This window comes from Malania oleifera, chromosome 10, assembly GCF_029873635.1.
Source record: "Malania oleifera isolate guangnan ecotype guangnan chromosome 10, ASM2987363v1, whole genome shotgun sequence".
Classification (NCBI taxonomy): domain Eukaryota; kingdom Viridiplantae; phylum Streptophyta; class Magnoliopsida; order Santalales; family Ximeniaceae; genus Malania; species Malania oleifera.
This window is the reverse complement of record NC_080426.1, coordinates 75,504,032-75,528,511: the sequence shown is the minus strand read 5'-3', so window position 1 is coordinate 75,528,511 and position 24,480 is coordinate 75,504,032. Positions and strand designations below refer to the sequence as shown.

Genomic DNA, 24,480 nt, shown 5'->3' with positions numbered 1-24,480 from the left:
TATACTATATTAAACTCATGCCACACATTTGAGTAAACAAAGTCTCATGCTTAGTTTCTGTAATTCTGCTATATAAATAATATTCATAATATTCAGGGAAATAACTTTTCATCATATTGGTAAACATACATATATAATCTGCTGATAAACCTTCTAAAATATCCTAGCATAGCATATTTCCCTTACCTAGACTTTGGAAAAACTTCTACTAAATTTTGGCCCTATACCCGCAGGGTTCCTAACTCAACATCTTGAAAACAATATCTCCCAAAACAAAATATCAGTATTTCTTTGCATACTACATTTCCTATAACTGTGGGAAAAGCAAATACTGAATAATATGTCTTACCCTGAGTTTGGAATGAATTCCAAACCAACTTTTCCCATGATCAGCTCCGACAAACTTGTAGAGAACTTCGTTAGGAGCGTTGTAGTGGCCTCAAATCTTCAATCCGACGAGAAATGGGGCCAGGATCAAAGAGAGAAGGGGAGGGAAACGTAGTGAGAAAGATGAGAGGTTTCTGTGCTGAAAACTGAGTTAAAAATCTGGGTGTCAGCTATTTATAGGCCTGGATTTGTCGATGAGACATGTCACCTCGTCGACGAGTCCAGTAGAATGTTCGTTGACAAACCTGCACCCTCGTTGATGAGTTTCAATTTGCCTTAAACCCTCTCTTGGTATCTTCTCGTCAACGAGATCCTAAAGAGCCCTCGTCGATGAAACCCCTGTGTTCATTGACGAGTCCTGTAAGAATTTCTTGGTTTATTACACCAGTGCTCCAGTTTCACCCAAACCGCTGCCAGCGAGTCCTCATCCATGATGTGATATAACACATCCTTGGTCTTACATAACCTGATAGTGGACACAATCTTCGCTTCTAGATCTTTCCAATTTGCGTCATCCATGCTTTTCAGCTTCTTTCTGTATAGACCCTTAACCATCCTTTGCTGTACTAGCAAGTCCTTCACCCTCCACTGCCGTAGCCCAAAGTTCCCCATTCCATCAAACTTACCAACCTCAAACCTTGCAGAATAAATCCCAACCATTGAGAACCAATAGCTCTGATACCACCTGTTGTTCATAGATGCACAACGGAAGTCTTTCACACACTCACGAATCAAACAAACAATTAATGCAATCACTCAATGATGAACAATACTAAAGAAAAAACCACTCAACAATGAGAATCAATGAAAGCAATAACCAAGAGACACAAGAATTTGTGTGGTTTGGCAATTTGTCTACGTCCACGGGAGCAGCAATTGTTTTCACTATGAACAATGAAGTTTACAAGGCTATATGAAGCTTACAAATCTTAAATCAATCTAGGGTTACATAATAATGATTATATATCAATCTAATGCGTACAAAAGACTTCTATTTAATCTAAAACACTTTTGTAGCAATCCCTTGGAGGAAAATCCTCTAAATCCCCTAATTTACTCATCTCCTGATTCAAAATTTGTGATCAGTGCTGAATAAAATTGTTGACGATTTTAGCAAACCATTGACGATTTAAAGCCAAAAGCAATTCCTTGTAGACACTGCTTGAAACCGCCGACAGTTACCCCAAACTATTGACAGTTTGCCCTCAAGGCTGCCATTCTACATCTCTCTCTTGGTCCCTTGCTTCACGATGCTTTCCCCAATGTATGCGTTCCACTCAAAATATGAGCCACATCCCCAACAGGAGACTAGATCCATGAAGGTTCACACTACTTCTTCCTTCTCCTATTTCCTACAAGGTAGGGAGTTTGAGTATAAAACTTGTGCGATGTAGTGAAGTGTGTGAATTAAAGCACTTACAAATGCAAATGTATGGGCATAGCAAGATATAAACATCATAGAATATAACATCAACCAAAAAACACATACAAAATAAACATCACATGGCATGGAAGATAAGCACAAACAATCACACACATATAAAAACAACACAAACACAAAAGTGATGGCTCAACTCTCAAAAATCCCTAGTGGAGTCGCCAAATCTATCGACATCAAGTTTTGAGGACCCATTTAGGTTGTGAAAAATTGGTGACCTATAAACAAATTTTAAAAATTAAATTGCCACTTTATTTTATTTTTGAAAAGGTAAAATAAAGGAAAACCTTTTAAAAAGATTGAGTTTAAGAGTACGATTGTGCATAAGGAAGGTAATACTTTAAATTCCCATTTTTGAGAATACAAAGGGTTAGCACCCTAAACACCCATTCTATTGAATAGTTGTTGCGCTTACCTTGTGTGTGTGTGTGCATCCCATCTAAAAATGATTTTTGAAAGAACCGACCCATGAAAAGGCTTTCATAGGATTTATAAAAATCCTATTGCTTTGAAGCCAAATAAAAATAATAATAATACAAAGAACACACATACCATACACATGCATCCCAATCAAGTGAGAAATGTAAGGGAATTTGAGTTTTTGTTTATTATGGTTGAATTTACAAAGTAGATTGCCTACATATCCTTAAAATAGGAATCAATCCATCTATAGTTCAAAAACCATTTTCAAAAAAAAATTTGAAAAAAGTCGTCATTAAAAATCATTGTTGAAAAACACTTGAAATCATTATTAATCTTGAAACATTCATTGAATTATGTTATCTTCTTGATTTAGAAATAAATTTCCAATGGATTCTCCATAAAAATAAAATTGAAGACAAGTTTATACATGTTAAAAAATACCTTTTCCACCCTCAAGCCGCTTCATGGGTGATTGTCTTAAAATAATTTCCATTTTTGTAAAAACTTGTAAATGTTGTGGATTTTTGGAAGGGAAACCACAAATCCTACTTGAAACCCAATAAAGGCTTGTAGAACACCCGAAAGATGCATCATGAGTGTGTGAATCCAAGGTTTTTTGTAAAAAAAGAAAAGAAAAAAAAATTGAAACCTTTGAACTACTTGGAGAGAAGCATGAGTGATCATGCTTCATCTCATGAAAAATATTATTTAATGTATGGAAGTCAAAAAATCCTTCACAATATCATCACTAGACACACTCATCTACACTTAGATATAGAAATTCAAATGGGGGCAAAATCCTGAAGAAAAATGGAAAATTTACCAATTTTGTACCTCACGGGATTTGGCGGTCGATGACATGTAGGCTCAACGACTACTTTTTCAAATCCACGTATGTCAGTTGACTGTCTGTGCGAACTGGTTGACTTCTTGTATTGAAAATGCCTAATTTTGTCGCATTTTGAGCACTTTCTTCATCTATGCTTATGCACATCATAAAGAGGGGAGAAAGCATGATAAGACAATATTGAAAACACTATAGAAACATGAGAGCAATGGAAAAGATCGCATGCACACCTTAGAACATGCTTATAAGGATCTAAACATGGCATGCATAGAAAACTCAAACAATCTACAATAAAAGAAGGGTAGAGCACTAATCTTTAAATGCAATCCTCCTCTGTAGACAAATGATGGCGTCTCCTTGAAGAAAACTTTCCCCAAATGCTCTTGAATGCCCTTGATGGGATATAGTCTCCTCCTTTTCTTCCAATCAAAACTCTATCTCTTCCTCTTTTCCTCTCAAAATGTCCTCTCCTTACCCTCTTCTTTTCTTATCCTAAAGTCTCCCCCAATGAAAATTTTTATAGACCTCCTTGATTTGAGAGGAAATCTTTCGAATTTCAAATTTTAAAATTTGAATTCAAAAATTAACCACCAATTGCCATGTAGCAATTGATACATGGTTTCAAAGGACACATGGTTGGCAAAGAATATCTGGCTAGCACACAAAGACAAGTCACAAAAATCAAATTGTTGTAGGTCAGTTGACTGCCTTAAGGGGCTAGTCGACCGACCCCTTACCTCCTTAAGGGGCTGGTTGACCGCCTGCAGATTCCATTAACAACTATTTTTCACAAGGGGGTTGATTGACCACCTCTAGATAACTTTACTTTCCTCTTTTCCATTTGCTTCCTATTGCATATATACAAAGGATCTTTAGTTTAAGAGGTAAAAAATGACTATCAACAAGAACTATACAGAATACTACCTAACTCATAATAGTTTGGATGATCAAGAGAATAAATACAAAATTTACAAGGTTAAGTACTTTTTATAGGATAACAAGATGCATTAATGTGATAGACTTGCTTTATCCCCAACTTTAGTCCTTCTTGGACACCATATGCGATTATGACCTTGTTCATTGCAGATATTCCTACCCTCATTCAGGTTCATATCATTGCAACCACAAACTGTGAGCTCGTAGGACAACCATTGTGTCAAGCTACATATGCATTTGTATATAACTTAAGTGTACTTGGCTCTAACCAATAGTCCTAGTGCCTAGTAGGAAACTCCTCACGTATGTTGAATTGTTATTTGATAAGAATAGAGTTTTGTTATAAAAAATTGTCCAAAGAGAAATGAAAATGTGACGTGGAGCCTCTATTTTAAAATGATTTTCTATATGCATGCATTAAATCACAATTTGGTGATTTCATCTTAGGTGCAGACCATTCATCAGTGTAGATGATGTCTTTTAAATGGACCATTTGGGAGTTGCTTACTGATTAGAGTAGTCATAAATGGGACTGAAGGACTATTTTGGTTAGCATTTTGTTATAATTGAATAGGAGAATGAAGAGTTGTGGTTCTTCTTTTTAGGGAACTTCAGAAATGTATTAGGAGTGAAACCAACAAAAAAAAAAAAAAGACCCTTAATTTTCATGTATCTTGAGTAAAATATTTGATTTCTAAATTTCTAATTCATTTTATGTGTGATTGACATAATATTTTTATGTGTGATTTAATTTGGTTTCAATGTGCTTTGATCCACTGATTCTCGAATGCAATCCATAGGAACAATGCTAGGCACTTGTGAATTGAATAATAAATCGTGCAAAAAAAATTTGTGAATTGAATAATAAAATCATGCTATAAAATTATTATTTGCAAAATGAATCAAAGCCTAACATGAAATTACACACATTCAGCAACTACAAATTTAAAATAATAATATTTTTTGAAATTTAATCAAAACCCTAATGTGAAATTTCAGGGTTCCACAAATGAAAATATCTCTAATTTCCTTTGATCTCAATTATGCTTCAAATCAATAAAGAACTTCAAAATAACAAGAATTGCTAAACAAGATAGAACAAAGTTAAAACAAAGTATTCAGATTTGGAGGACAATTAGAGTGGAAGGAAAAACACCTGATTATGTCTTTATATGACTAATATTGTTGGTGGCGATTCCAAAATTCATTGGCAACTTCAATGTTCACAGGCAAGTCTTGTAAGTCGTACAAGTAAGTGGTAGGTGGTGGAAGGAGGCCCATTGACAATATGCATAGGGGGGCTCGACTGTGAAAAATGGGCAAGGGAAGTGGAAGAAAGAAGAAGAATAAATTGTAAGCAAAAGTTGCAGTGTCATACAGCGAGATTTGTTTAAAACTCACAAAATGGTCATACGAATTTTTAAGTTGCTATGTCATTGACCATCCACCTATTTCATTTAAAACTTGCTAAATGTTGTCACTAGATTTTTTTAAAACTTGCAAGATGGTCAAAATTGAGCACACATAAAAATATGGAAAGAAAGTTCTACACGAATACTTTTTCTAGTCTCTAATACTAGAAAGGGGATTCTTTCTTTGGTGTCATTTTTCAAAAATATCAAATTTATCCCTATAACTACTAATAATTATTAAAAAAACTCACAATTATTCCAAAATACCCTTATAATTATATCAAATTTATCCGTATAACTATCAATAATTATTTTAAAATACTTCTTTAACTATTCATAACTATTCTAAAATATCATAATAATTATGTTAAATTTATCCCTATAAATGATTATTCATAATTATACCAAAATACCCTTATAACTATCTACATTTATTTTAAAATGTGCTTATTCTATTTAATTCTTTGTTATTTTTTTTAAATTTTTTTAAAAATAGAAAATTGTGGAGAGACACGTAGTGCGTGTGCTAGTTTAAATAATATATAATAAAATAATATATATATATATATATAGGAAAAAACTACCGCAAAGCCCGTGCACTCAACGTTAGCAAACTCCCCTATACACGCCGCTGCCCGTCTTTCATCCCCTCTACCCGCCCCTTCGCAAAGTCTTCTACTTCTATTGCGTCTTGCAAAACAAGCCAGAACTCTGAAATTCAGATTGAACCTAAAGAGTCCTCTCTCTCTCTCTCTCTCTCTCTCTCTCTCTCTCTCTCGATTCTGTTATTGAAAGTTGGAGGAGAGTGTGGAGAGAGAAAGCTCGGGAAACGGCCATGGATCAGGAGCTACCGGAGGGTACGATGCGTAACATACTGGACCAGGAGAGTTTGAAATGGGTCTTCGTTGGGGGCAAAGGTGGTGTGGGCAAGACCACTTGCAGTTCTATCCTATCGATCCTTCTCTCGAGGGTTCGATCCTCTGTTCTAATAATTTCGACTGACCCGGCTCACAATCTCAGTGATGCTTTTCAACAAAGGTTCACGAAGACCCCTACTTTGGTTAATGGCTTCAGCAATCTTTACGCCATGGTACGTGCGTTTTCATTATCTTTCTCTCTATATTTATTGTCTTTTTGGCTCGACGGATGCTGTATTTTGATGACATTGAGTCTTGTTTTGATCTTCCCTTCATGAACTTTGTGAAAGATTTGCATCTTTGATGGGGGTATGGCGGTAACAATTCATGGATTTTTTTAAAAAAATTTATCATGGCTTTCGTCCTCTCTCTTTCTCTCTCACAGACAGAGTCACACAAGCTATATTTGACGAGTTTTAGACTCGTTTGTTCTCTCTGTTATAGTGAACCTTTTTGGGCATCTGGATCTTTGTCAGAATTGGGTGCTTCGTAGTTCATGGGTTTTCTGTTTTCTTTTATTTTGATAGATAAGTTCTTCATAATTAACTTTAGTTTACAGTTAAGAATGTAATGTCTATTTATGAAGTAGGAGTATCTGAATCCAAAAGCGGGAATCATTTTTTGTTTTGCTTCAATGCTTCAACTTCACTTGATTCCCTATTTGCTACCTTAAATTCTTTCATGCTGATGCTTTGATACACAACACATACACATGCATGGCTTCATTTCTTTAGGGTGTATGCTTCTTATTTATTCTACTTCATTTTATTTACTGTGGATTCTGATTTTTCTTATTTAGGAAGTGGATCCCAATGTAGAGAATGAAGACACGGGCACTGCTGACGGAATGGATAGTTTGTTTTCTGAGCTGGCTAATGCGATTCCTGGGATTGATGAGGCTATGAGCTTTGCTGAGATGCTTAAGTAAGAATCATGTTTTATCTGGTTTGAGAACTTTGCAAGATGTGAATACCTTTGAGTAACTGTTTGTGAATTCGTTTTTATGTGGAATGAAAGTTGTTGAAATCATTTATTTGTGATGTTGAGGGTTAGCTTAGAATATCAGGCTGGTTGAGGATACATGTTTGATTTTTCTTTTCAAATGTCTTATAAATAACTAGCTTTCTTGTGTGTTTCTCCAAATGTGAGCCTAGTGAGAGACATACTGTAGTGGCACAAGAAGTGCATCACCTACAGAAGTTGGATGTGGCTTGATATTTGTGGCATTGAAGATATTACCATGCCTTGTCATAGATCCATTAAGACATATGGAAGGGTGGGACTGTGGGAGTATGTGTTATGATTTATAAGCGAAATTCCATGCATCTGAAACACTAAGTTTTTGGAATTATCATGCCTGTCAGGCTTATGATCACCCAGTCCTCTTTAACAATACTGATGTTTCCTCTTTGTCTCCTGACTTCCAAAATAAAGGAAAGAATATCTTCTTGACAACATTGTATGGACCTACACTATCTAATTGAAGCATTGTATAAGGCTCTCAAAGACATTGCTGTGAACTGATCTGATCCATTCAATTATAACTTCCATAACTCTTGAGATAATATGAACTTTTGCTAGAAAAACCATTTTGATACTTTTAATTTTTTAAACAATTTCATTTTTGCGTATCATGAATTTGCTAACCCATGGTTTTAGCTTCCGGCCAACAACACTAAGAGATTCGTAGGTGGGTAAAAGAAAATCCAGTTGCTAACCTCCATATATTGGTTTTTTTTTTGCTGAAGCAAAGTTGGACTGTAAGAAACCTAGGAAAAAAAAAAAAAAAAAGAAAAAGAAAATGAAGAAGAAAAAGAAAAAGAAAGGGAATGTTTGTAGAGAGCACCTAACTAATGTTTCACACATCAATAAGATGATATATAACACATGCTACCTCACTTTACACTTGAAGTGTGGACCACTTTTGTCCTCTCCACTTGTCTTGGTAATAACATGCAGTTTACTTTCATGATTAATCTCTATAGAGGAATGCTTTGGTCTCTTAAGGAAATCAATAGCTGCTCTATTGTTCTGGTTTCCATCACTGAATGTTTAAGGCATTGCTTCCTAACTTGATAAAACAATTTTTAAAAATTAATTTGTTATCTTAAGAATTATCAATGCCAATGCAGATTGGGTGGCATTCTCAAGATTGTTGAGTGGTTTTTGAAGCAATTTTCAATGACTTGCAACATTGCTATTTTCCTAAATGTGTCATACTTAAAGTTATGATTTGTCTTGTGGTGTTATCATTTGAGAAGTTGTTTGGTATGAATGCAGTTGTACATGCGTTTTATACTTATTAAACTTGCTCTTTTTTTTTGGGTTAGATGTCTCTAGAAATAAGCAAAGAGATAACAACCAATAAGGTAAAGACTTTAATATCTATACAAGTCAATCAAAGGTCTTCTCTAAATGCTTTAAAATCCGATCACCAAAGAGAAGCAGAGGAAACAATTCTTCCACAGAAGACAAATACATATCATTGATGCTTCAAATACCTCACTCTTATAAACAAAATGCTTGAAATACCTCACATCAAGCTTCAACTAGATACACCAAACAACTGCAAAAAATAAACCCTAGGAGTGTATAATGATTTATTTATGGTGTTGCATGTGTTTTAATTAATTTTATGTTTCTTAAACCCATTGTCTATGTGCAGATTGGTGCAGACTATGGATTATTCTGTAATAGTATTTGACACAGCTCCAACTGGCCATACACTCCGGCTACTGCAATTTCCTTCGACATTAGAGAAGGGGCTTGCTAAAATGATGTCCTTGAAAAATAAATTTGGCGGCTTATTGAGTCAGGTGTGTTTATGAATTATGATTTGTTGAGCATGGTCATTTAGTTCTTGTAACTCTAATCCTTGGGGAGTGTCTCATATAATATAGTGCAAGGTCATATTTGGCTTTATAATTGAGTATGTTAAAGGTAGATGATTTTCTTACACAAAGAGCTCATATTTTTGCTTTCTAGTTAATTATGTTGAAGGCAAATGATTTTCTTATGTAGTATATCTTGTTTATGAAGATAACTTGATATAATCTTCAAGCATTTTTGGTTCAAAGAAGTAACTTTGGTAGATTTTTAAGAAAATTAGCCCTTTCTAGCTATTGAAATTTTTTACTACCTATTTTTATCCGAAGTTCTTCTTTGGATACTTGGGGAAGATGGAATGTCAATCAGAATTAAGTAGCATATAAGCTTTCTTGAAACAGGGAAGAACAGTGGAAGAGAGAAGTGCAAAATTTTATTAATTACAACCCATAAAATTCCCAGTTTCTTAATATTATGAGCAAGGTCCAAGACCCATAAAATTCCCAGTTTCTTAATATTATAAGCAAGGTCCAAGACCAAAGTCTATTTATTCTGGTTATGATGGCAATGACTGTGTTTCTCTTTAGGAGCAGGATGGTGGTTGGCAGGCAACTAACTCCTCTTAGGCAAAGATGAGGAAGGCTGATGAGAATGTCACACAAGGGAAGCCCTTGCATAGTTAATGATAAGAGAGGTCAACGTGACAAGTTGAGGTCGAGCTATGTTTGCTCGGGCACCAATTTTCATTAGTGTCAAGGCCTTAATTGGAATACAACTTTGGTTATTTTGGAGGTTTCCTATCAGTCTACGATGAAGGCAGTGAACAAGGTGGAAAAGCATAAGTTTCCAAACATTGCAAGAAGTGCAGCTGCTTAAGAAGGTTGAGAGGGAAATAGTGATGATCAAATAGGCATTAATAGACATATTTGATTAGCCCAGTTGGGTTGGCTCAAGCGGTGAGAGCGACTTGTGACTTTGGTGACCCCAAGGTTATGAGTTCGATTCCCACTTGAGAGGTTACCCCAGTGAATTACCAAGGGTGTGTCAATGGGCGGACGACTTTCACCCCTCCGGGTTTGGTGTCACATCATTGTGTCCAAAGTGACGCGATGGTGGCTGGAGTCCCCGAGTCATAAAAAAAAAGAAAAAAAAAAGGACTTGATTAGCAGTATTTGATAAGGTGGCTTTTCGAAAATTAATAAGCAGACTCATAGGTTGTTGAAAGTCATGTTTTGAGATGCACAAAATTTTTAAGGAGCATAGGCTTCTTCCAAAGTTGCATATGAAAAGAGCTCTTAGGAGGAGTGGCATTGAGAGTTTATGTTTGTGGAGAGTCCAAAATGATTCTAGGATTGGTCTAGGGATAAGGTTGTGAGGGTGAAGATTCAAAGGAGAGTAATAAGTGATGTGAGGTGTAGATGAAGATAGTGAGAGATTGAGATTGAGTGTAATGGTGGATTATTAGATGAAACACTTGCTCAGTATGGTTTTAATTTGGACTTCTTTTGAGATGATTTCTTATATGTTTGAGACCCTTATAGTTGATTTGGAAGGGTTTTCCTATCTGAGGATGAAGTGTACACTTTAAGTAGACAATGGTCTAGTGAAGAGAGAGTGCGGGAAGGTTTTTAAAGAAGGGTGGTATTTTGCCAACTGCATCTCTATAAAAGGAGCTTAATAATGACAATGCTGTTCACTGTGTTGGATAAGATAGGTTCGTATTTGACTGATGTTGGAGGGTAGGAACTTAGTTGGATTATAAAAAAAACTAAGAGAGGTGGAATGAATGTCTACATTAACTATAAGATGAAGGGCTTGAAGAAAGTTTATATTTTATTAATTAGTTGTTTTAATATTTTTTTTTTCGTTTTCTTTGTTTGATTTTCTTCAGCCTTAAGGACATATTGTCCCCCTTTAGCTTGTATTCCTCTTTCTCTCTCTCACACGCGTGTGTGCGCGCACACACACACACTTAATTTTCTTTTGTTTTTGTTTTTGTTTTTGTTTTTTTTTTTTCATGGTTTTTGAGGAGGCTTTGGTGCTTCCCAAGACTTTTTGATAATTTCCTGACGGGTATGGTACAAAGGATTTGGGAGGAGTAAGAGGGGAAACATTTTATGGAGATGTGTAGCTTTTGGCATATTTTGAACTTTGTGGATTGAGGAATGCAAGGATCTTCAACGGCAAAAATAAATGCTGGCCATTTTCTTTGGCATAGAGCTACTTTTAGGGCTTCTTTTTGGGCTCATTCTTTGGGATTCTTTCAAGGAATATTCTTGTCGGATCTTCAAAGGGATTGGAAAGGGGCTCTGGTGTGATTGTTTTCTTTTGTTTACTTTTGTATTATTTTTTTCTTAGGAAAACTTCCTATCCTCTTTTCTTTGCAATTATTTCTTCTATACATTAATGGATTTTCTTTTTCCATAAAAAGTTGAAAAATTAAATTGTTTAAATTCCTAAACTTTGAGGTAACCAAAGCTCTAACAACCCAAAACTAACAACAACTAGGCTAAGATGTACAACAAGACTAAAGGGGCTAGTTTGCACTGAATGACCTCTTAATAGAGTGCTTCATTGAATGAGTTATAAAACAAGAGATCCGTTTTGTTTGTTTAGTACTTCTCAACACTCACTTAAACCCTTTTTATTCAGTTTTCATCTCTTAAAAATTTTCAGCAATATCTCCCAAGAGCCATTTTTCACTTAAATCTTATGCTATCTCATCCTTCCCCTAGCCATGTGCTGCCAGTGCTTTCCACCATTGCCCATTGCCTCCTGCATGATTGCCTCTCACCACCACCTCCACCATGAGTTCTAGAGGTTATAGTTGACCCACTGCTAGCAAATGGCACATAGATGAGCTCACGCACCATATTCAATACAAACCCAAGAGATAGAAATTTTTTTATAGAGATTTTTTATGCATTTTAAAGGGTTTAGATTTGGGGATTTGGGATCTTATAGTTAACATTGTTTTGTGCAAACAATTCACAGATGAGCTTTCATTCCAGATTCGATGCAAAGCCTCTTGCACCATGGTTACCCATGAAGCTGTTATATAGACTTTCTCCTGAAATGAAATAAGTAAACAATCTCTAGGAATTAATATAAATTCCTAATTAATGAAAATTTCTAAAAATTACAACAAGAAATCAATATAAAATTTTTAAATCATAAAGACCCAGAGAATATGGAAGCTGAGGTGCGAGATTATGTGGGGAAAGAGAATGATGAGATGAATTTAAAGGGCAAGGAGGTATTGTTGGGGATGGTGGGTGGGTTTATTTTCCATCATCTTAGGTGTTTGGCGAGGAGGAAGAGGAATTTGATAGTGTTACTAATTGATTATTTTAGCATGTGTTATTGCTAGTTAGCAGGTGTCAGTTAGTAAGGGTAGTATGGTCATTGTCATGTACTTGACGTATAAATAGAGGAAGAGACTTATTATTGTGATTAGGTCTTCCAATTTATTCAATACTTAGACATGGTAGTAGAGCAAGATCCGACTTAATCCTTAGTACATGGTTGCTGCCAAACCAAGCCCTAAACCTCATAATCCTGTGCAAACCTGCCACTATAGGAGGATCATCCGCACCACTAGGGACTAGAAGCAAGTCTAGGAGTTGCTGAGAAACACAGCAGTTGGAAAAATTCTTGGATGTTTATGCCCTTTCAGAATCTCAAAAACCTCTTCTGATTTTGCAAAAGCAATCTTATAAATAGCCACAGAACCTGCTGATATATACAGCTGTGCAGTTTCGTAGCTGGAGGATCCCTGTAGCCCTGCCTGATTGCTGGTAGCTCTGACCTCATGTGTTGACGTGTGAGTGAGTGGTAAGCCCTGTTTTTTCTCTGATTTCTTCCCAAATGCCTTAAATACTTATATGCTCCATAATCAAGTTGTTGATCATGTTTCTTGCTCAAAGATCCAGCTTTTTTTGTTGTACATTTGTAGCACTTTGTTAATGGTTGTTTGGTACCATTAGGGCTGTCTGCTGGTTTCTTGGGGGCAATGTGTCAGTTTCTCAGGGTTGTGACAGTATTATGCTGGTTTATTTGTGACTTATATGTGGTGTTCACCTTGTTTGTGGTTGTTTCGCCTATTAATCCTGTTTATCATTGGTCTTGTTTATGAGTGTTGGGATGGAATTAATGAATCTCAAAAGTATGTTTCCTTGATCATTGTTGTTGATAACAATTGAGAAGTTGGATGGAAAGAATTTTGTGCAGTGGTCCTGAGGATGTCAAGATCTATTTGACAAGCTTAGGTAAATCTGAACACCTATTCCAATTTGGGCCCAGCAATGACAAGAAAAGAAGCATGGATTCAAGAAGATGCATTGATTGCCCCCCTCAATGGAATCTAGATTACACATGTGTATGCATATGGATGTGTGCAAGGAGATTTTGTGATTATGTCAATCTCATATATTCTGGTAATATTACATATGTGTACGATCTATGCTTTGGAGTATTTCCAGTTACAACGAGGAGCAATGAGGTCACAGAGTACTTGGAGCGATGAGGCGCATCCATGATGAACTTAACGTCGTGCAACCCATAACTGTCGATGTTTGTGAGATGAGAGAAGAGGGAACGACAATTCTTCGGGTCCTAGGAGTTTGAAACTTCAGTTTGAGGCAGTTCGGTTGTAGATCTTTGGTAGTGTAGAGTTGCTATCCTTTGTTGATGTTTATTTGTGTCCTTCATGCTTCCTCCAGTACACATTCCTCGGCTTCTACTTCTTGTGTTTCAACCTCTACCACATCTATCCCTTCCCATTGCGTCTTTTGCTCAAATAGGTAACCTTATTGCATGCCTATTGTCCAATACATCTTGCAATATTCCTTGGATTATAGATTCAATTGCTATTGATCATATGACAAGTATGACTGATTTCTTTTGCACACTTTAGTATTCTAAAAGCATACCTCGTTACCTTTGCATATGGGTTTGCTACTATTGTTAAGGGAATAGAAACAGTAAATCCTACTCTCTGTCTTTTGTTTTGTGTATTCCCAAGTTTTGGTTTCAATCTTATGTCTATTAGAAAGATTACAAATCCATGAATTGTTGAGCAACATTCTTACTTCATTTTGTTGTCATTTAGAATTTGACGGTGAGGAATACGATTGTTGGAGGCCATGAGGCTGATGGACTTTACCAATTTGAATCACTTCTCCTTTCATTGCCTACACTGCTGCTACCCCACTCCAAATCCATTGCTGCCTTGGTCATCCTTCATTAGACAAGTTCGGAAAAACTAGTTTTTACTTTAAAGTTCTATGTCTAGTCTTGAGTGCGAGTCTTGTCAAGAAAGCGTCATTGTGTTCCATTTGCTTCTCGAGTCTATAAACGAACATTAAGCCCTTTCATGTTTGTCCATGTTGAAGTTTGAGGCCCTAACTGAGTTGTGTCAAAGTTGAGTTTTCAATATTTTGTAACTTTTGTCAAGGATTATTCAAGGATGACTTGGCTTTATTTAATGAAGGACTGTTATGATTGTTTCATATATTTTGTGCCTTTTGTTCTATAATAAAGACTCCATTTGATTTTCTTGTTCGGATATTTTGTAGTGATAATGCTAAGGAGTACTTCAATATCCAATTCACCCACACTCCAAACAAAATGGAGTTATAGAGAGGGAAAGACTAGACATATTCTTGAAGTCATTTATACGCTACTTTAGCAGATGAATGTTCCTAAAGTGTTTTGGAGTGGTGTTGTATCATTGCCTCCTCTATTATCAACAGATTGTCATCCTCTATTCTTGGTGGTAAAACTTCCACTTTATTTTCTTCTTAAAAGCTCTTTTATTCTCTTTACCACCTCGAATATTTTGGAATGTTGCCTTTGTTCATCAGTTAAACCCTAGGGTGGATAAGTTTGATCCTCGTGCTATAAAATGTGTCTTGGCTACTTATGCACTCAAAGGGGATATTGCTGTTATAGGCCTATATTGCATCTTTTCGTTGTCACTGTTGATGTTACCTAGCACCATACTTTTTTGAGTCCTTAAGCATTTTGACCTCAATGAGTCCCTTCCCCACCTAACCTTCATCTAGTTTGAGTAATCTTATTTGTCCTAATTTGTAGTTGTATACACAATGACAGCTGAAAGGAGGAGAGTCTCCTCCAACTTCTACTACTATGCCTATGGTTTTCTCATTTGATGATCTGTTTCTCAAAATGTTGATCGTTTCATTGTCGTTTAGTGTCCAGAAAGGTAAATGCACCTGTACACAACATCCCATCTCTAGTTTGGTTTTCTATGATTTCTTATCACTCACCCCTATTATATTGTTTTGTTAAAATTGTATCTTCCGTCGCCCTTCTTGTATATTTTTCTAAATCCTTAGCCCATCTTGGATGGAGGACTACATTGGTTGAAGAGATGTGTGCATAAAAAGAGAATTGGTTCCTCTTTGTCATGATAAGTCTATGGTTGGTTGTCACTGGGTGTATTTTGTGAAAGTCAATCTTGATGGTTTTTGATTTGTTTGAAGGACTGCCCTGTTGCTAAGGGATATACTTGGGTATATGCTTTGGGTTATTCAGACGCATTTTGCCCGGTTGCCAAATTTTCTTGTTTATTTAGCTCCTTAGCCACCACTTGTCATTGGCTCGTACATCAATTAGATGTGAAGAATGCCTTCCTTCATGGTTATCTTCAAAAGGAGGTCTATGTGGAGCAACCACGTGTGTTTGTTGCTCAATGGGAGTCGGGCTTAGTGTGTTAGCTCAAGAAATCATTGTATAGTCTAAAGTCTACTAGAGTGTGGTTTGGACGATTTAGCGTTGTAGCACTTGAGTTTGGACTTTAACAGTGTGTGATAGATCACTTTGTATTTTTTGTCATACTGCATTTGGTAGGATTTACGCATCGTGTATGTTGATGATATTGTGACCGCTGGTGATTATGATCAAGGTATCTAGCACCAAAAGCATTTTCTACAAACTAAATTTCTGACCGAAGATCTAGGAGCATTAAAATACTTTTTGGGTATAGAAGTATAGAAGTATCTAGATCTTGCATAGGAACCATTTTGTCATAAAGGAATTATGTTCTAGACTTTTTGGTTGAGACTTGGTTGTTGGGATCCAAACTTATTGGAAAGTTGAAATATCTTGTTGGATGGTATCGAAGACTTTTGGAAAGTTGAACTATCTCAGTGCTACTTGATCGGAAAGTTGAACTATGTCACTGCTACTCGACCATATATATCTTTGGCAACAAGTATTGTGAGCCATCTTGATTTTTTGAGAACAAGTCATGGGATGCTGGAACTTGCATCTTGAGACGCCACAAAGTGCACGTGGGACAGGTCTTTTATATGAGGATCAGGATCACACTTATATTCAAGGATATATAGATGCATATTTAGCTAGATCACCTTCTGACAGATGATCCAAAATTGGGAATTGTATTTTTGTTGGTGTTAACTTGTTTTCCTAGAGGAGAAGAAACAAATTGTGGTGGCTAGGGCAAGTGCTGAGTCAAAGTATTGAGCTATGTCTTACACTACATGTGAACTTGTTTGGTTAAAGAACTTGTTGGAAGAACTTTGATTTCCACATTTTCCACATTCTTAGTTTATGGAGTTGATGTGTGATAATTGAGTTGCTTTCATATTGCCTCCAACCAAGTCTTCCATGAAGACACAAAACACATTGAAGTTGATTGTCACTTTGTTCAGGTGAAACTTGCGTAGAAGTTCATTACAACTACTCGTGTGAACTCTGAATTCCAACTGGCAGATTTATTCTTGAAAATAGAATTGGGGCGTGCTTGTGTTCAATTCATTGTAACAAGCTAGGAGCATATGATATTTATAGGGAGGGACCAGTTATTTTGGTTATTTTAGCACATGTTAATGCTATGTTAGTAGGTGTGATTTAGTGAGGGTATTGTGGTTATAGTTATGTACTGGATGTATATTATAGATAAAGGGAGAGACCTATCATTGTGATTAGGTCCTCCTCTTTACTCAATACTTCAAAAGATAGTATGATTGTGTATCTAGTGCGGATTTCTTCGTGCTAGAACAAGAATCATACAATGAACCATTTGTGCAAAACTATCTTCACAGGAAGCACAAAATTCTGGTTGGTTGGTTTTGATGCAAAAAAGACAAAATGGAATTGGATTTCCATTCATAAGGAAGGAAGGTTAGATGCCTTTGACAGGGTTGTATTTTTGGTTGAAATGGGATGATGTTCAAACTCCCAAGTTGCAGTCTAGACAGTGCCTTTCTGATGCTCTTCCCGTTGTTTCTGCATTTCTTGAACATTAGCAGCTGTGTTTTAAAAAGGAATTTTCAATGTGCTCATTGAGGTGTGCCTTACGGCATTTTCTGGCCAAAATGCATCAAGGCGCATTTTAGAACGCACAAATCCTAATAGGCGCATGTGTTTTTCTGTGAGGCATATGGCCTCATGCCTTGCCAGAAAATGTGTACGTAACATTATTTCTCAATTGAAACATAAAATCAAGAAAATAAAGTAGGGCTTGAAGCGCCTATATTCAAGACCAGAAACTCAGATAGGGAAGAGTATCAAGAACTGCCCTCGCCCACCCTTTTCGCTCTTAAATGGTTGCACACGAACAGCTCCTCTGACAACCTCCCTTGGCCCTCCTCTTTTTTGGGCCACCTTCTTCGATCCCCGACCAGCAAATGGGTCTGATTGCAAAAAGCAAGAGAGATGAACTGTGATGGCATCTAATTCATGAAATCTTGACGAGTCCTTAGCAATTTCGTACTTGTTTCTTTGAGTGTCAGCATGAGAAAGAGCAACAGAGGGTCGAGAGAGATGAGGGTGAAGTTTGGTTTAATTGTGTGAGACCTTCTAGAGTTCTCAAGCATTGTGTCTTTTATTAATTTTTTACCAGCCAAAAATTGACTTACTCTGACAGGCACGTGGTGTAGCTTTACAATTCATGGGCAAGGACAGATTTATTATTTATTTAATAAATTTTATATGATTTATACTTATAATTTATTTGTATTTATATTTATATTAAAATTAAATTCCCAAAAGGCTTATGCCTTAATGCCTTGCCTCACCGAGGGTAAAACACTTTGCCTTGGGCCTTTATCTTTTAAAGTACTGATTAGCAGTTATAGGTTGAAGCACAATCACTTCTGATAGACATGTTTCACCTTTTCCAAACATTCTGCGACTGATTTATGTTCCTCATGCAACTCAAAGAAGTCTAAAGAGAGATCATACATCCCCATTAACTTACTGGTAAATAATAACTTAATGCAAAGCCACATATCCTTACCTGTATTACAATGTGTATACAAATCAGCAGTATGTGGGTTCATAGTCTCATAATAAAGTGTCAATTTGGACATCTTTTTTAACCAATGCATTCAGTTTTCTATTTCATTGTTTGATTTATCAGTTAGATGATGTATTTCCCTTGGTTGGTGAGATAGATATATTAATAGCCTTTGAGCACTGCATATAATTACTATCATTGAACTTGGGCATAGTAATTTGTTGAAGTAGCTAGGTAGGCATAGTATTTTGCAAAACACTCTCGGAGTCCACAAGAGAACCCAACAAACAGAAACAACTGGGGAAAAGCACACTGACATTACCTTAAATGGAGGACTAACATATGGATATTGCACTAAACAAGAGACGCACACCGTGATTGCATCCACAATATAAGAACATGGCATAAGCATTGCTTGAACAAGCACCAGAACCCGATCAGAACAGAAACAGTGCAGACAGTTGGTGCAGATTTCCTATTTGGACTTCCACGTGATGCATCGTTGATTGATAAGTGAAAATACTGATAGGAATTCATTCAATTACTCCAGACAATTTCAATTAGGGAACTATTGCTGCAAACGGGCATCCAAGTGCTTCATATTTGAATTGGACAAACATTTCTAATTGTAGTTTGCAGCGCAGAAACACTTCAATTTGACAACCCTAAAAACTTCAAATCCCCAAATTCTCGAGGGGTTTGCTCTTGCATAGAAGGTGCTCTGGTCTCTGGTTGCATGACCTACCAGAAAGCTGATGTCATACTAGTGTCAGCCTTTTTGTTTTGTTTCATTTTTTTGTTTTTGTTTTTGTTTTCTCTTCTTCTTCTTCTTCCCTTTTTTCTTTTTTTTTTTTTTCCAGTTAAGGTTTAGGCTCTTGATACCATGTCACATTTCATGAGAGAGAGAGAGATGTAACATGGGATCTTACCACTTGTGACTGCTCTCACTATTTATAAGAAAACAATATATACAATAGGCATAAATACCCCTCAAGCACTTCCCTTCAACTTACAGTCTTCACTAGAGGGGATCGTCTCCTCCATGGTCTAGTATTCACTTCCACTGATAAAATTTGTTTCTTCTCAAATTTACACACCCATGTATGCAGTATACCTACATGCACTGTCCATGCACAGTTTATGGTTCATCTTGTTTTGTAGTTATAGTTGTCTTTCTTTTTAAGTTGTATGGTTTTATAGAAGGAATACATATGTTCTTGATATTGATCATGTAACTTGATAGTTTTGAAACTTTTCATTACAGATGACACGTCTTTTTGGTATTGATGATGAGTTTGGCGAGGATGCAATTTTGGGAAGGCTTGAGGGTATGAAGGATGTGATCGAACAAGTGAATAAGCAATTCAAGGACCCGGTAAGATCTCCCATTTGGACAATTCTTTACCCTCCACCCGCTTTCCCCAACAAAAGAAAATAAGTTGAATAACAATTCTTTCTTTATCCTTCGTTGGTGGACTGCAAAGTGCTAATGAAAATGTATCAATTATGAAAACTGTATCTCATTGTTTTACAATGCAAAGTCATCAGGCAAGGCGTTTTACTCCTAATGAGGTGATGTGTAAGCCTTTTGGAATGTTATTTTTATTTTAGAATTTATGAGAACAAATATATATTTTTTTAAAAGAAAAATCAGGTATAATTTCTAAATACTTGGAAGCCATCTTACTGACTTGGAATCATTCAAGTAAAGTGTCCCAAGAGATATTCATAAGTCACAACATTAGTTTTATGGTCCAAGGTGTAGCTTTCAATAGATTTGGAAAGGTTTGGACTTGAGGACTTATGAGCGAGTGGCTCAGATTTTTGGATTGCTTTTTATGTATACTTCTCATTTGTTTTTTGCCAACCATAGTTTCTCTCAAAAATCTTCAAATACAAAAGCGCAGGATGCTTGCGCCTCAACCATAATTGCACAGAAGGCTACCTTCTGTGTGAGTGTGTACTTTAATTATAATGTGCCTGCCATTTAGGATTTTCCATATTTTTCAGACTAACCTTGGTGCATGTTGGACATGCCTTGTTGTGAGATGCTTATTGATTCCACTTCCTCAGACATTGCTGCATATGCACACTGAAATTTTTTACTGCATTGAATCTGGGAGTCTTTAACTTTTGGTGGTGATTGAGTCAAGTTACCAAAACACTTATGCAAACCCAAGAATTTAATTGGATAAGTAGAAGTGGGAAGTCAAGATTTTGATCAGGAAGCAGCTAGGATGTAATAGAGAGGCATAGTAGACAATGTTATCAGCACATTATAACATGAATGTAAGAAGTTTGTGAAATTAATGCATAGAACTAAAAACTTGAACGCACCCAAGCACGTACACACACACACACACACACACACACACACACGAATTATTAAATATTTAATGCTAACTAAATTTAAATTGTGGTTATTTTGATGTATCTTGATTCATATATAACATGCATGCATATGTATGTATGTATGTATCTAAGCTAACCTGGAATTAGTACTAGTTTTAAATGTAATCAAGCAAATCCAGGCTTCACTGGGAGGGTTGCAAATTCTTACCTGAGACATGGCCTGGTGAATGAAATTATTATGGTATTCTTTGTGTTTATCGATGCCTTGAAAGTGGAACTTGTACTCTTGTAGTGTGTTTATTGAGAGGTTCATATATAATGGGAATATTCAAACCAGATTTGCCAAATCTTTCTTTCTGGCATTGACATGGCAGATAATTCATATAGCCAAATTCATCTAGTGGTACTAGCACATTGTTGCTCTTCTTATTGATTTATAGAGGGTTTGGGCATGATACCCTCCTCTCGCAAGTCCCAACCCTCGAAAGAAAAAAACAAGAAACAAAAGAAGTAAAAAAAACAAGAAACAGTGAATACCTAGCTTCCTTAAAGCTAATTTGAATTTTAAGCATTATTTATTTATTTTGCAAATGAGAGGCTGAGTTTGAGCATTGTTTATTTTGCAAATGAGAGGTTGTATTTGTTACCTTAATTTTGGTAGAGTTCTTTATTCTTTTTAGGTAGATTGATAGTTAAAGATGAAGGAATCTAGCTGCTGCTTGTGTCAAGATCGTTGTCTGTATTCTTCTGTCTCAGATTTTATTGAAATAAAGCTCAACAGATTTCTAAATTTAGGACTTCCAGAGTTTCTTTCTTAAATCTTTGTAGCTTGCCAAAAAATTTTGATAGTGATAGCTTTTAGAACCGTAACTTCCACACTTGTTATTTTTTTAACGTCTCAGAAAATGTTTCTCAATGCACCCATTTTTTCTCCATTGGCAGGATTTGACCACCTTCGTCTGTGTTTGCATTCCAGAGTTCCTCTCTCTGTACGAAACAGAGAGACTGGTGCAGGAACTCACAAAGTTTGAAATTGATACGCACAATATAATCATTAACCAAGTACTTTATGATGATGAAGGTGTGTTTGTTATTTATACCCTTTATTTTCTTTTTATTATCTTTTTATATTATTGCTTAAAACAGATGTTAATCATTAGTTGGTGTTGTCATTTTAGCTGTTGAATCTAAGTTGCTCAAAGCAAGAATGCGGATGCAACAGAAGTACCTGGATCAGTTCTACATGTTGTATGATGACTTCCACATTACAAAGCTGCCTTTGCTGCCCCAAGAGGTAAAGTAGATGTATTCTTGATATTTTTGGCCGCCTTTTAAAATATGCCAGAATGTATTTGATTTCTCCATTAAGAATGTGGGTAAAATCTTATTGTGCATAATTTGTGACTTTTTTGAAAAAAATTTCACTGCATCTTTCTTTTAAGTTAATTTCAAAGCTTTGTCTCTACCCGTGAGTTTCCCTACTTTTTGTTATATTGCCCCTGATGTTTCAGATTATGGACTGCTCGTAAAATAAACTTATTCAGACATTCAAATTTGAGTATTTGAACAATTATTTTCCGCTTTACCGTTTTTAATGGACAAATGGTGGCTTCATAGGTTTGTGGAGTGGAGGCTCTGAAGGAGTTTTCGCGTTATTTTCTTTCTCCACATCAACCTTTGGTCACCAGAGGCACGGTAGAAGAGCTGGAGCTGAGAGTGTCGACGCTGAGACTAGCGTTGGAAGATGCGGAAGCAGAACTAGACAGACTCAGAAAAGGAAAACAAAAGGTCTGAGTGCAACACATCCTGTTGCCTCCTTCCAACAGTAGTAGCCCTCTTTTTTAATTCCTTTGTTTATTGCTTACCCTTTGTTTACAAAGATGCCCACCTGCCCAAGTACACTAGGCTGCGGAGAGAAGTCATTTATTTATTCTATGCTTTTATTTTTGTTTTGTGTAACATTATTTTTTCCTAATGAATAATTCACTAGTATTGTGCATGCATTTTGAGCATTTGTCCAAGGTGATTTGGTGATCCAGGTTGTTTAGCACATATTTATTGTAGAAGGGAGTGATTTACAATTTTTATTTATTTATTTTTGAGTTTGTCTTGTAACTTTCAACACAAGGTGCGTAATTTTGTCATGCCCAATTTCATCCCTTTTCCTTCAAGCATTGTCTTGTAACTTTCAAGTTTCAACCCAAGGTGCGTAATTTTGTCATGCCCAATTTCATCCCTTTTCCTTCAAGCAAATTGGACTATATTATGCCCCGAGCTCAAAAAGGTTTTTTTTTTTTAATTTCAAATAAATTAAAAAAGCAAAAGATTCATGGTTTATTTTGGGAAGGAATAATAAATTAAGATCGGGCAAATGACACTACCCTTCCCTAGGTTTGCTAAAAAGACAAATACCTCTTTAAGGTTTTCAAATTGAACCCCCCACGTTTGAATTTATGGACGCTTATACCCTTCATGTTAACTTTCTATTAGTATATAAACTGAAGTTTAAAAAATATTTATTTTTCCAATTATGCATCAACCCACAGGTTGCTGGATTTTTTTTCTCTATTATTTGAAGTATGTTTTATATATTTTTCTCTGATGATAGATAGAATAGTAGGAAATTTACTGGGAGTTGTAAATATTGAAGCAATGAGAGCCATAAATTTATTTATTTTTTGTTTCAATTTGATATGGATGTAAAATTGAAGGTTGGTATCCATTTGTGAAATAGGCTTAATAAGGTTAAAAAGGGAAAAAAACAAATTTAAAGGCAACTATGTTGCAGTATGTAGTTTAGGGCAAGAAAAGGGGAAAAAAAATATTTTTGAAGGCAAAATTGTACCATGCTGGCAGCATATAATTAAGGGGGGAAAAAATTTATTTTTTAAAGATATTATGTAAATGAGGGCAAAAAGGAAAATTAATTTTCAGCCACATCACTTTTAGGAAGCTAGCAAGCAGCTCTTGAGAGTTGAGAGCATAATTGGAAAAAAAAATTATTATTTTTTAACTTCAATTTGAATACTAATAGAAAGTTGACATGAGAGGTGGTACGAGTGTCCATAAATTCAAACTTGAGGGGAAGTTTGTGAGATTTCAAAAATCTCAAGACAGACCTTTATCTTTTTGGCAAATTTCAAGGAAAGTGAGTGTCTTTTGCTGATTAAGATTTGTTTATTTAGTATTCTAAGGAGTTGTTACCATTTAATTGGGTTAGTTTATGGATGATGTAATAGACTCAGTTTAACTAATAATTTTTCCCTGGTAGATTACTTAAGAAAAAGTTTTTAGCGGACTTTAGAATGAAAAGCAGTATGCAGTAGATATATTGAATTTTATTAAGGATATCTATGATGAAGTAACAACTAGTGTTAGAATTGTAACAGAAGAGCATGAAATTTTCAATCATAGGAGTACATTAAGATTCTACTTTGAATGATTTTTTTTTTCACTTTAGTGATTGATGAATTTAGCAAGAATATCCAAAACATGGTTTTTTGGTGAATATTATTTGGAAATGATATTGACTTAATTAATGAAAGTAGGAGCGGAGTGGAATCTAAGGAGTACTTGAGATAAGAATATACTTAAAAATCAAGAAATTAATAGCATTAGTAGATTTTGATATTTTAAATATATTATGCAAGTAGAAC

General features: G+C 35.7%; 1 protein-coding gene across 1 annotated transcript; it reads left to right on the top strand.

Moving 5' to 3' along the window:
• Window positions 1-6,028: 6,028 nt before the first annotated feature.
• Window positions 6,029-22,827, top strand: LOC131165897 (ATPase GET3A). The gene is made up of 7 exons (XM_058124049.1): window positions 6,029-6,533; window positions 7,160-7,284; window positions 9,026-9,176; window positions 19,737-19,847; window positions 21,767-21,905; window positions 22,003-22,118; window positions 22,442-22,827. The coding sequence occupies exons 1-7, from the start codon at window positions 6,279-6,281 to the stop codon at window positions 22,616-22,618; spliced, it is 1,074 nt and encodes a 357-aa protein (XP_057980032.1). The 5' UTR covers window positions 6,029-6,278; the 3' UTR covers window positions 22,619-22,827.
• Window positions 22,828-24,480: the final 1,653 nt, after the last annotated feature.

Coding starts and splice junctions, on each gene's coding strand:
- LOC131165897 (XM_058124049.1), top strand. CDS start 6,279: ATGGATCAGGAGCTACCGGAGGGTACGATGCGTAACATACTGGACCAG. Junction 6,534..7,159: donor TCAGCAATCTTTACGCCATG/GTACGTGCGTTT, acceptor TTTCTTATTTAG/GAAGTGGATCCCAATGTAGA. Junction 21,906..22,002: donor AGTACTTTATGATGATGAAG/GTGTGTTTGTTA, acceptor TTGTCATTTTAG/CTGTTGAATCTAAGTTGCTC.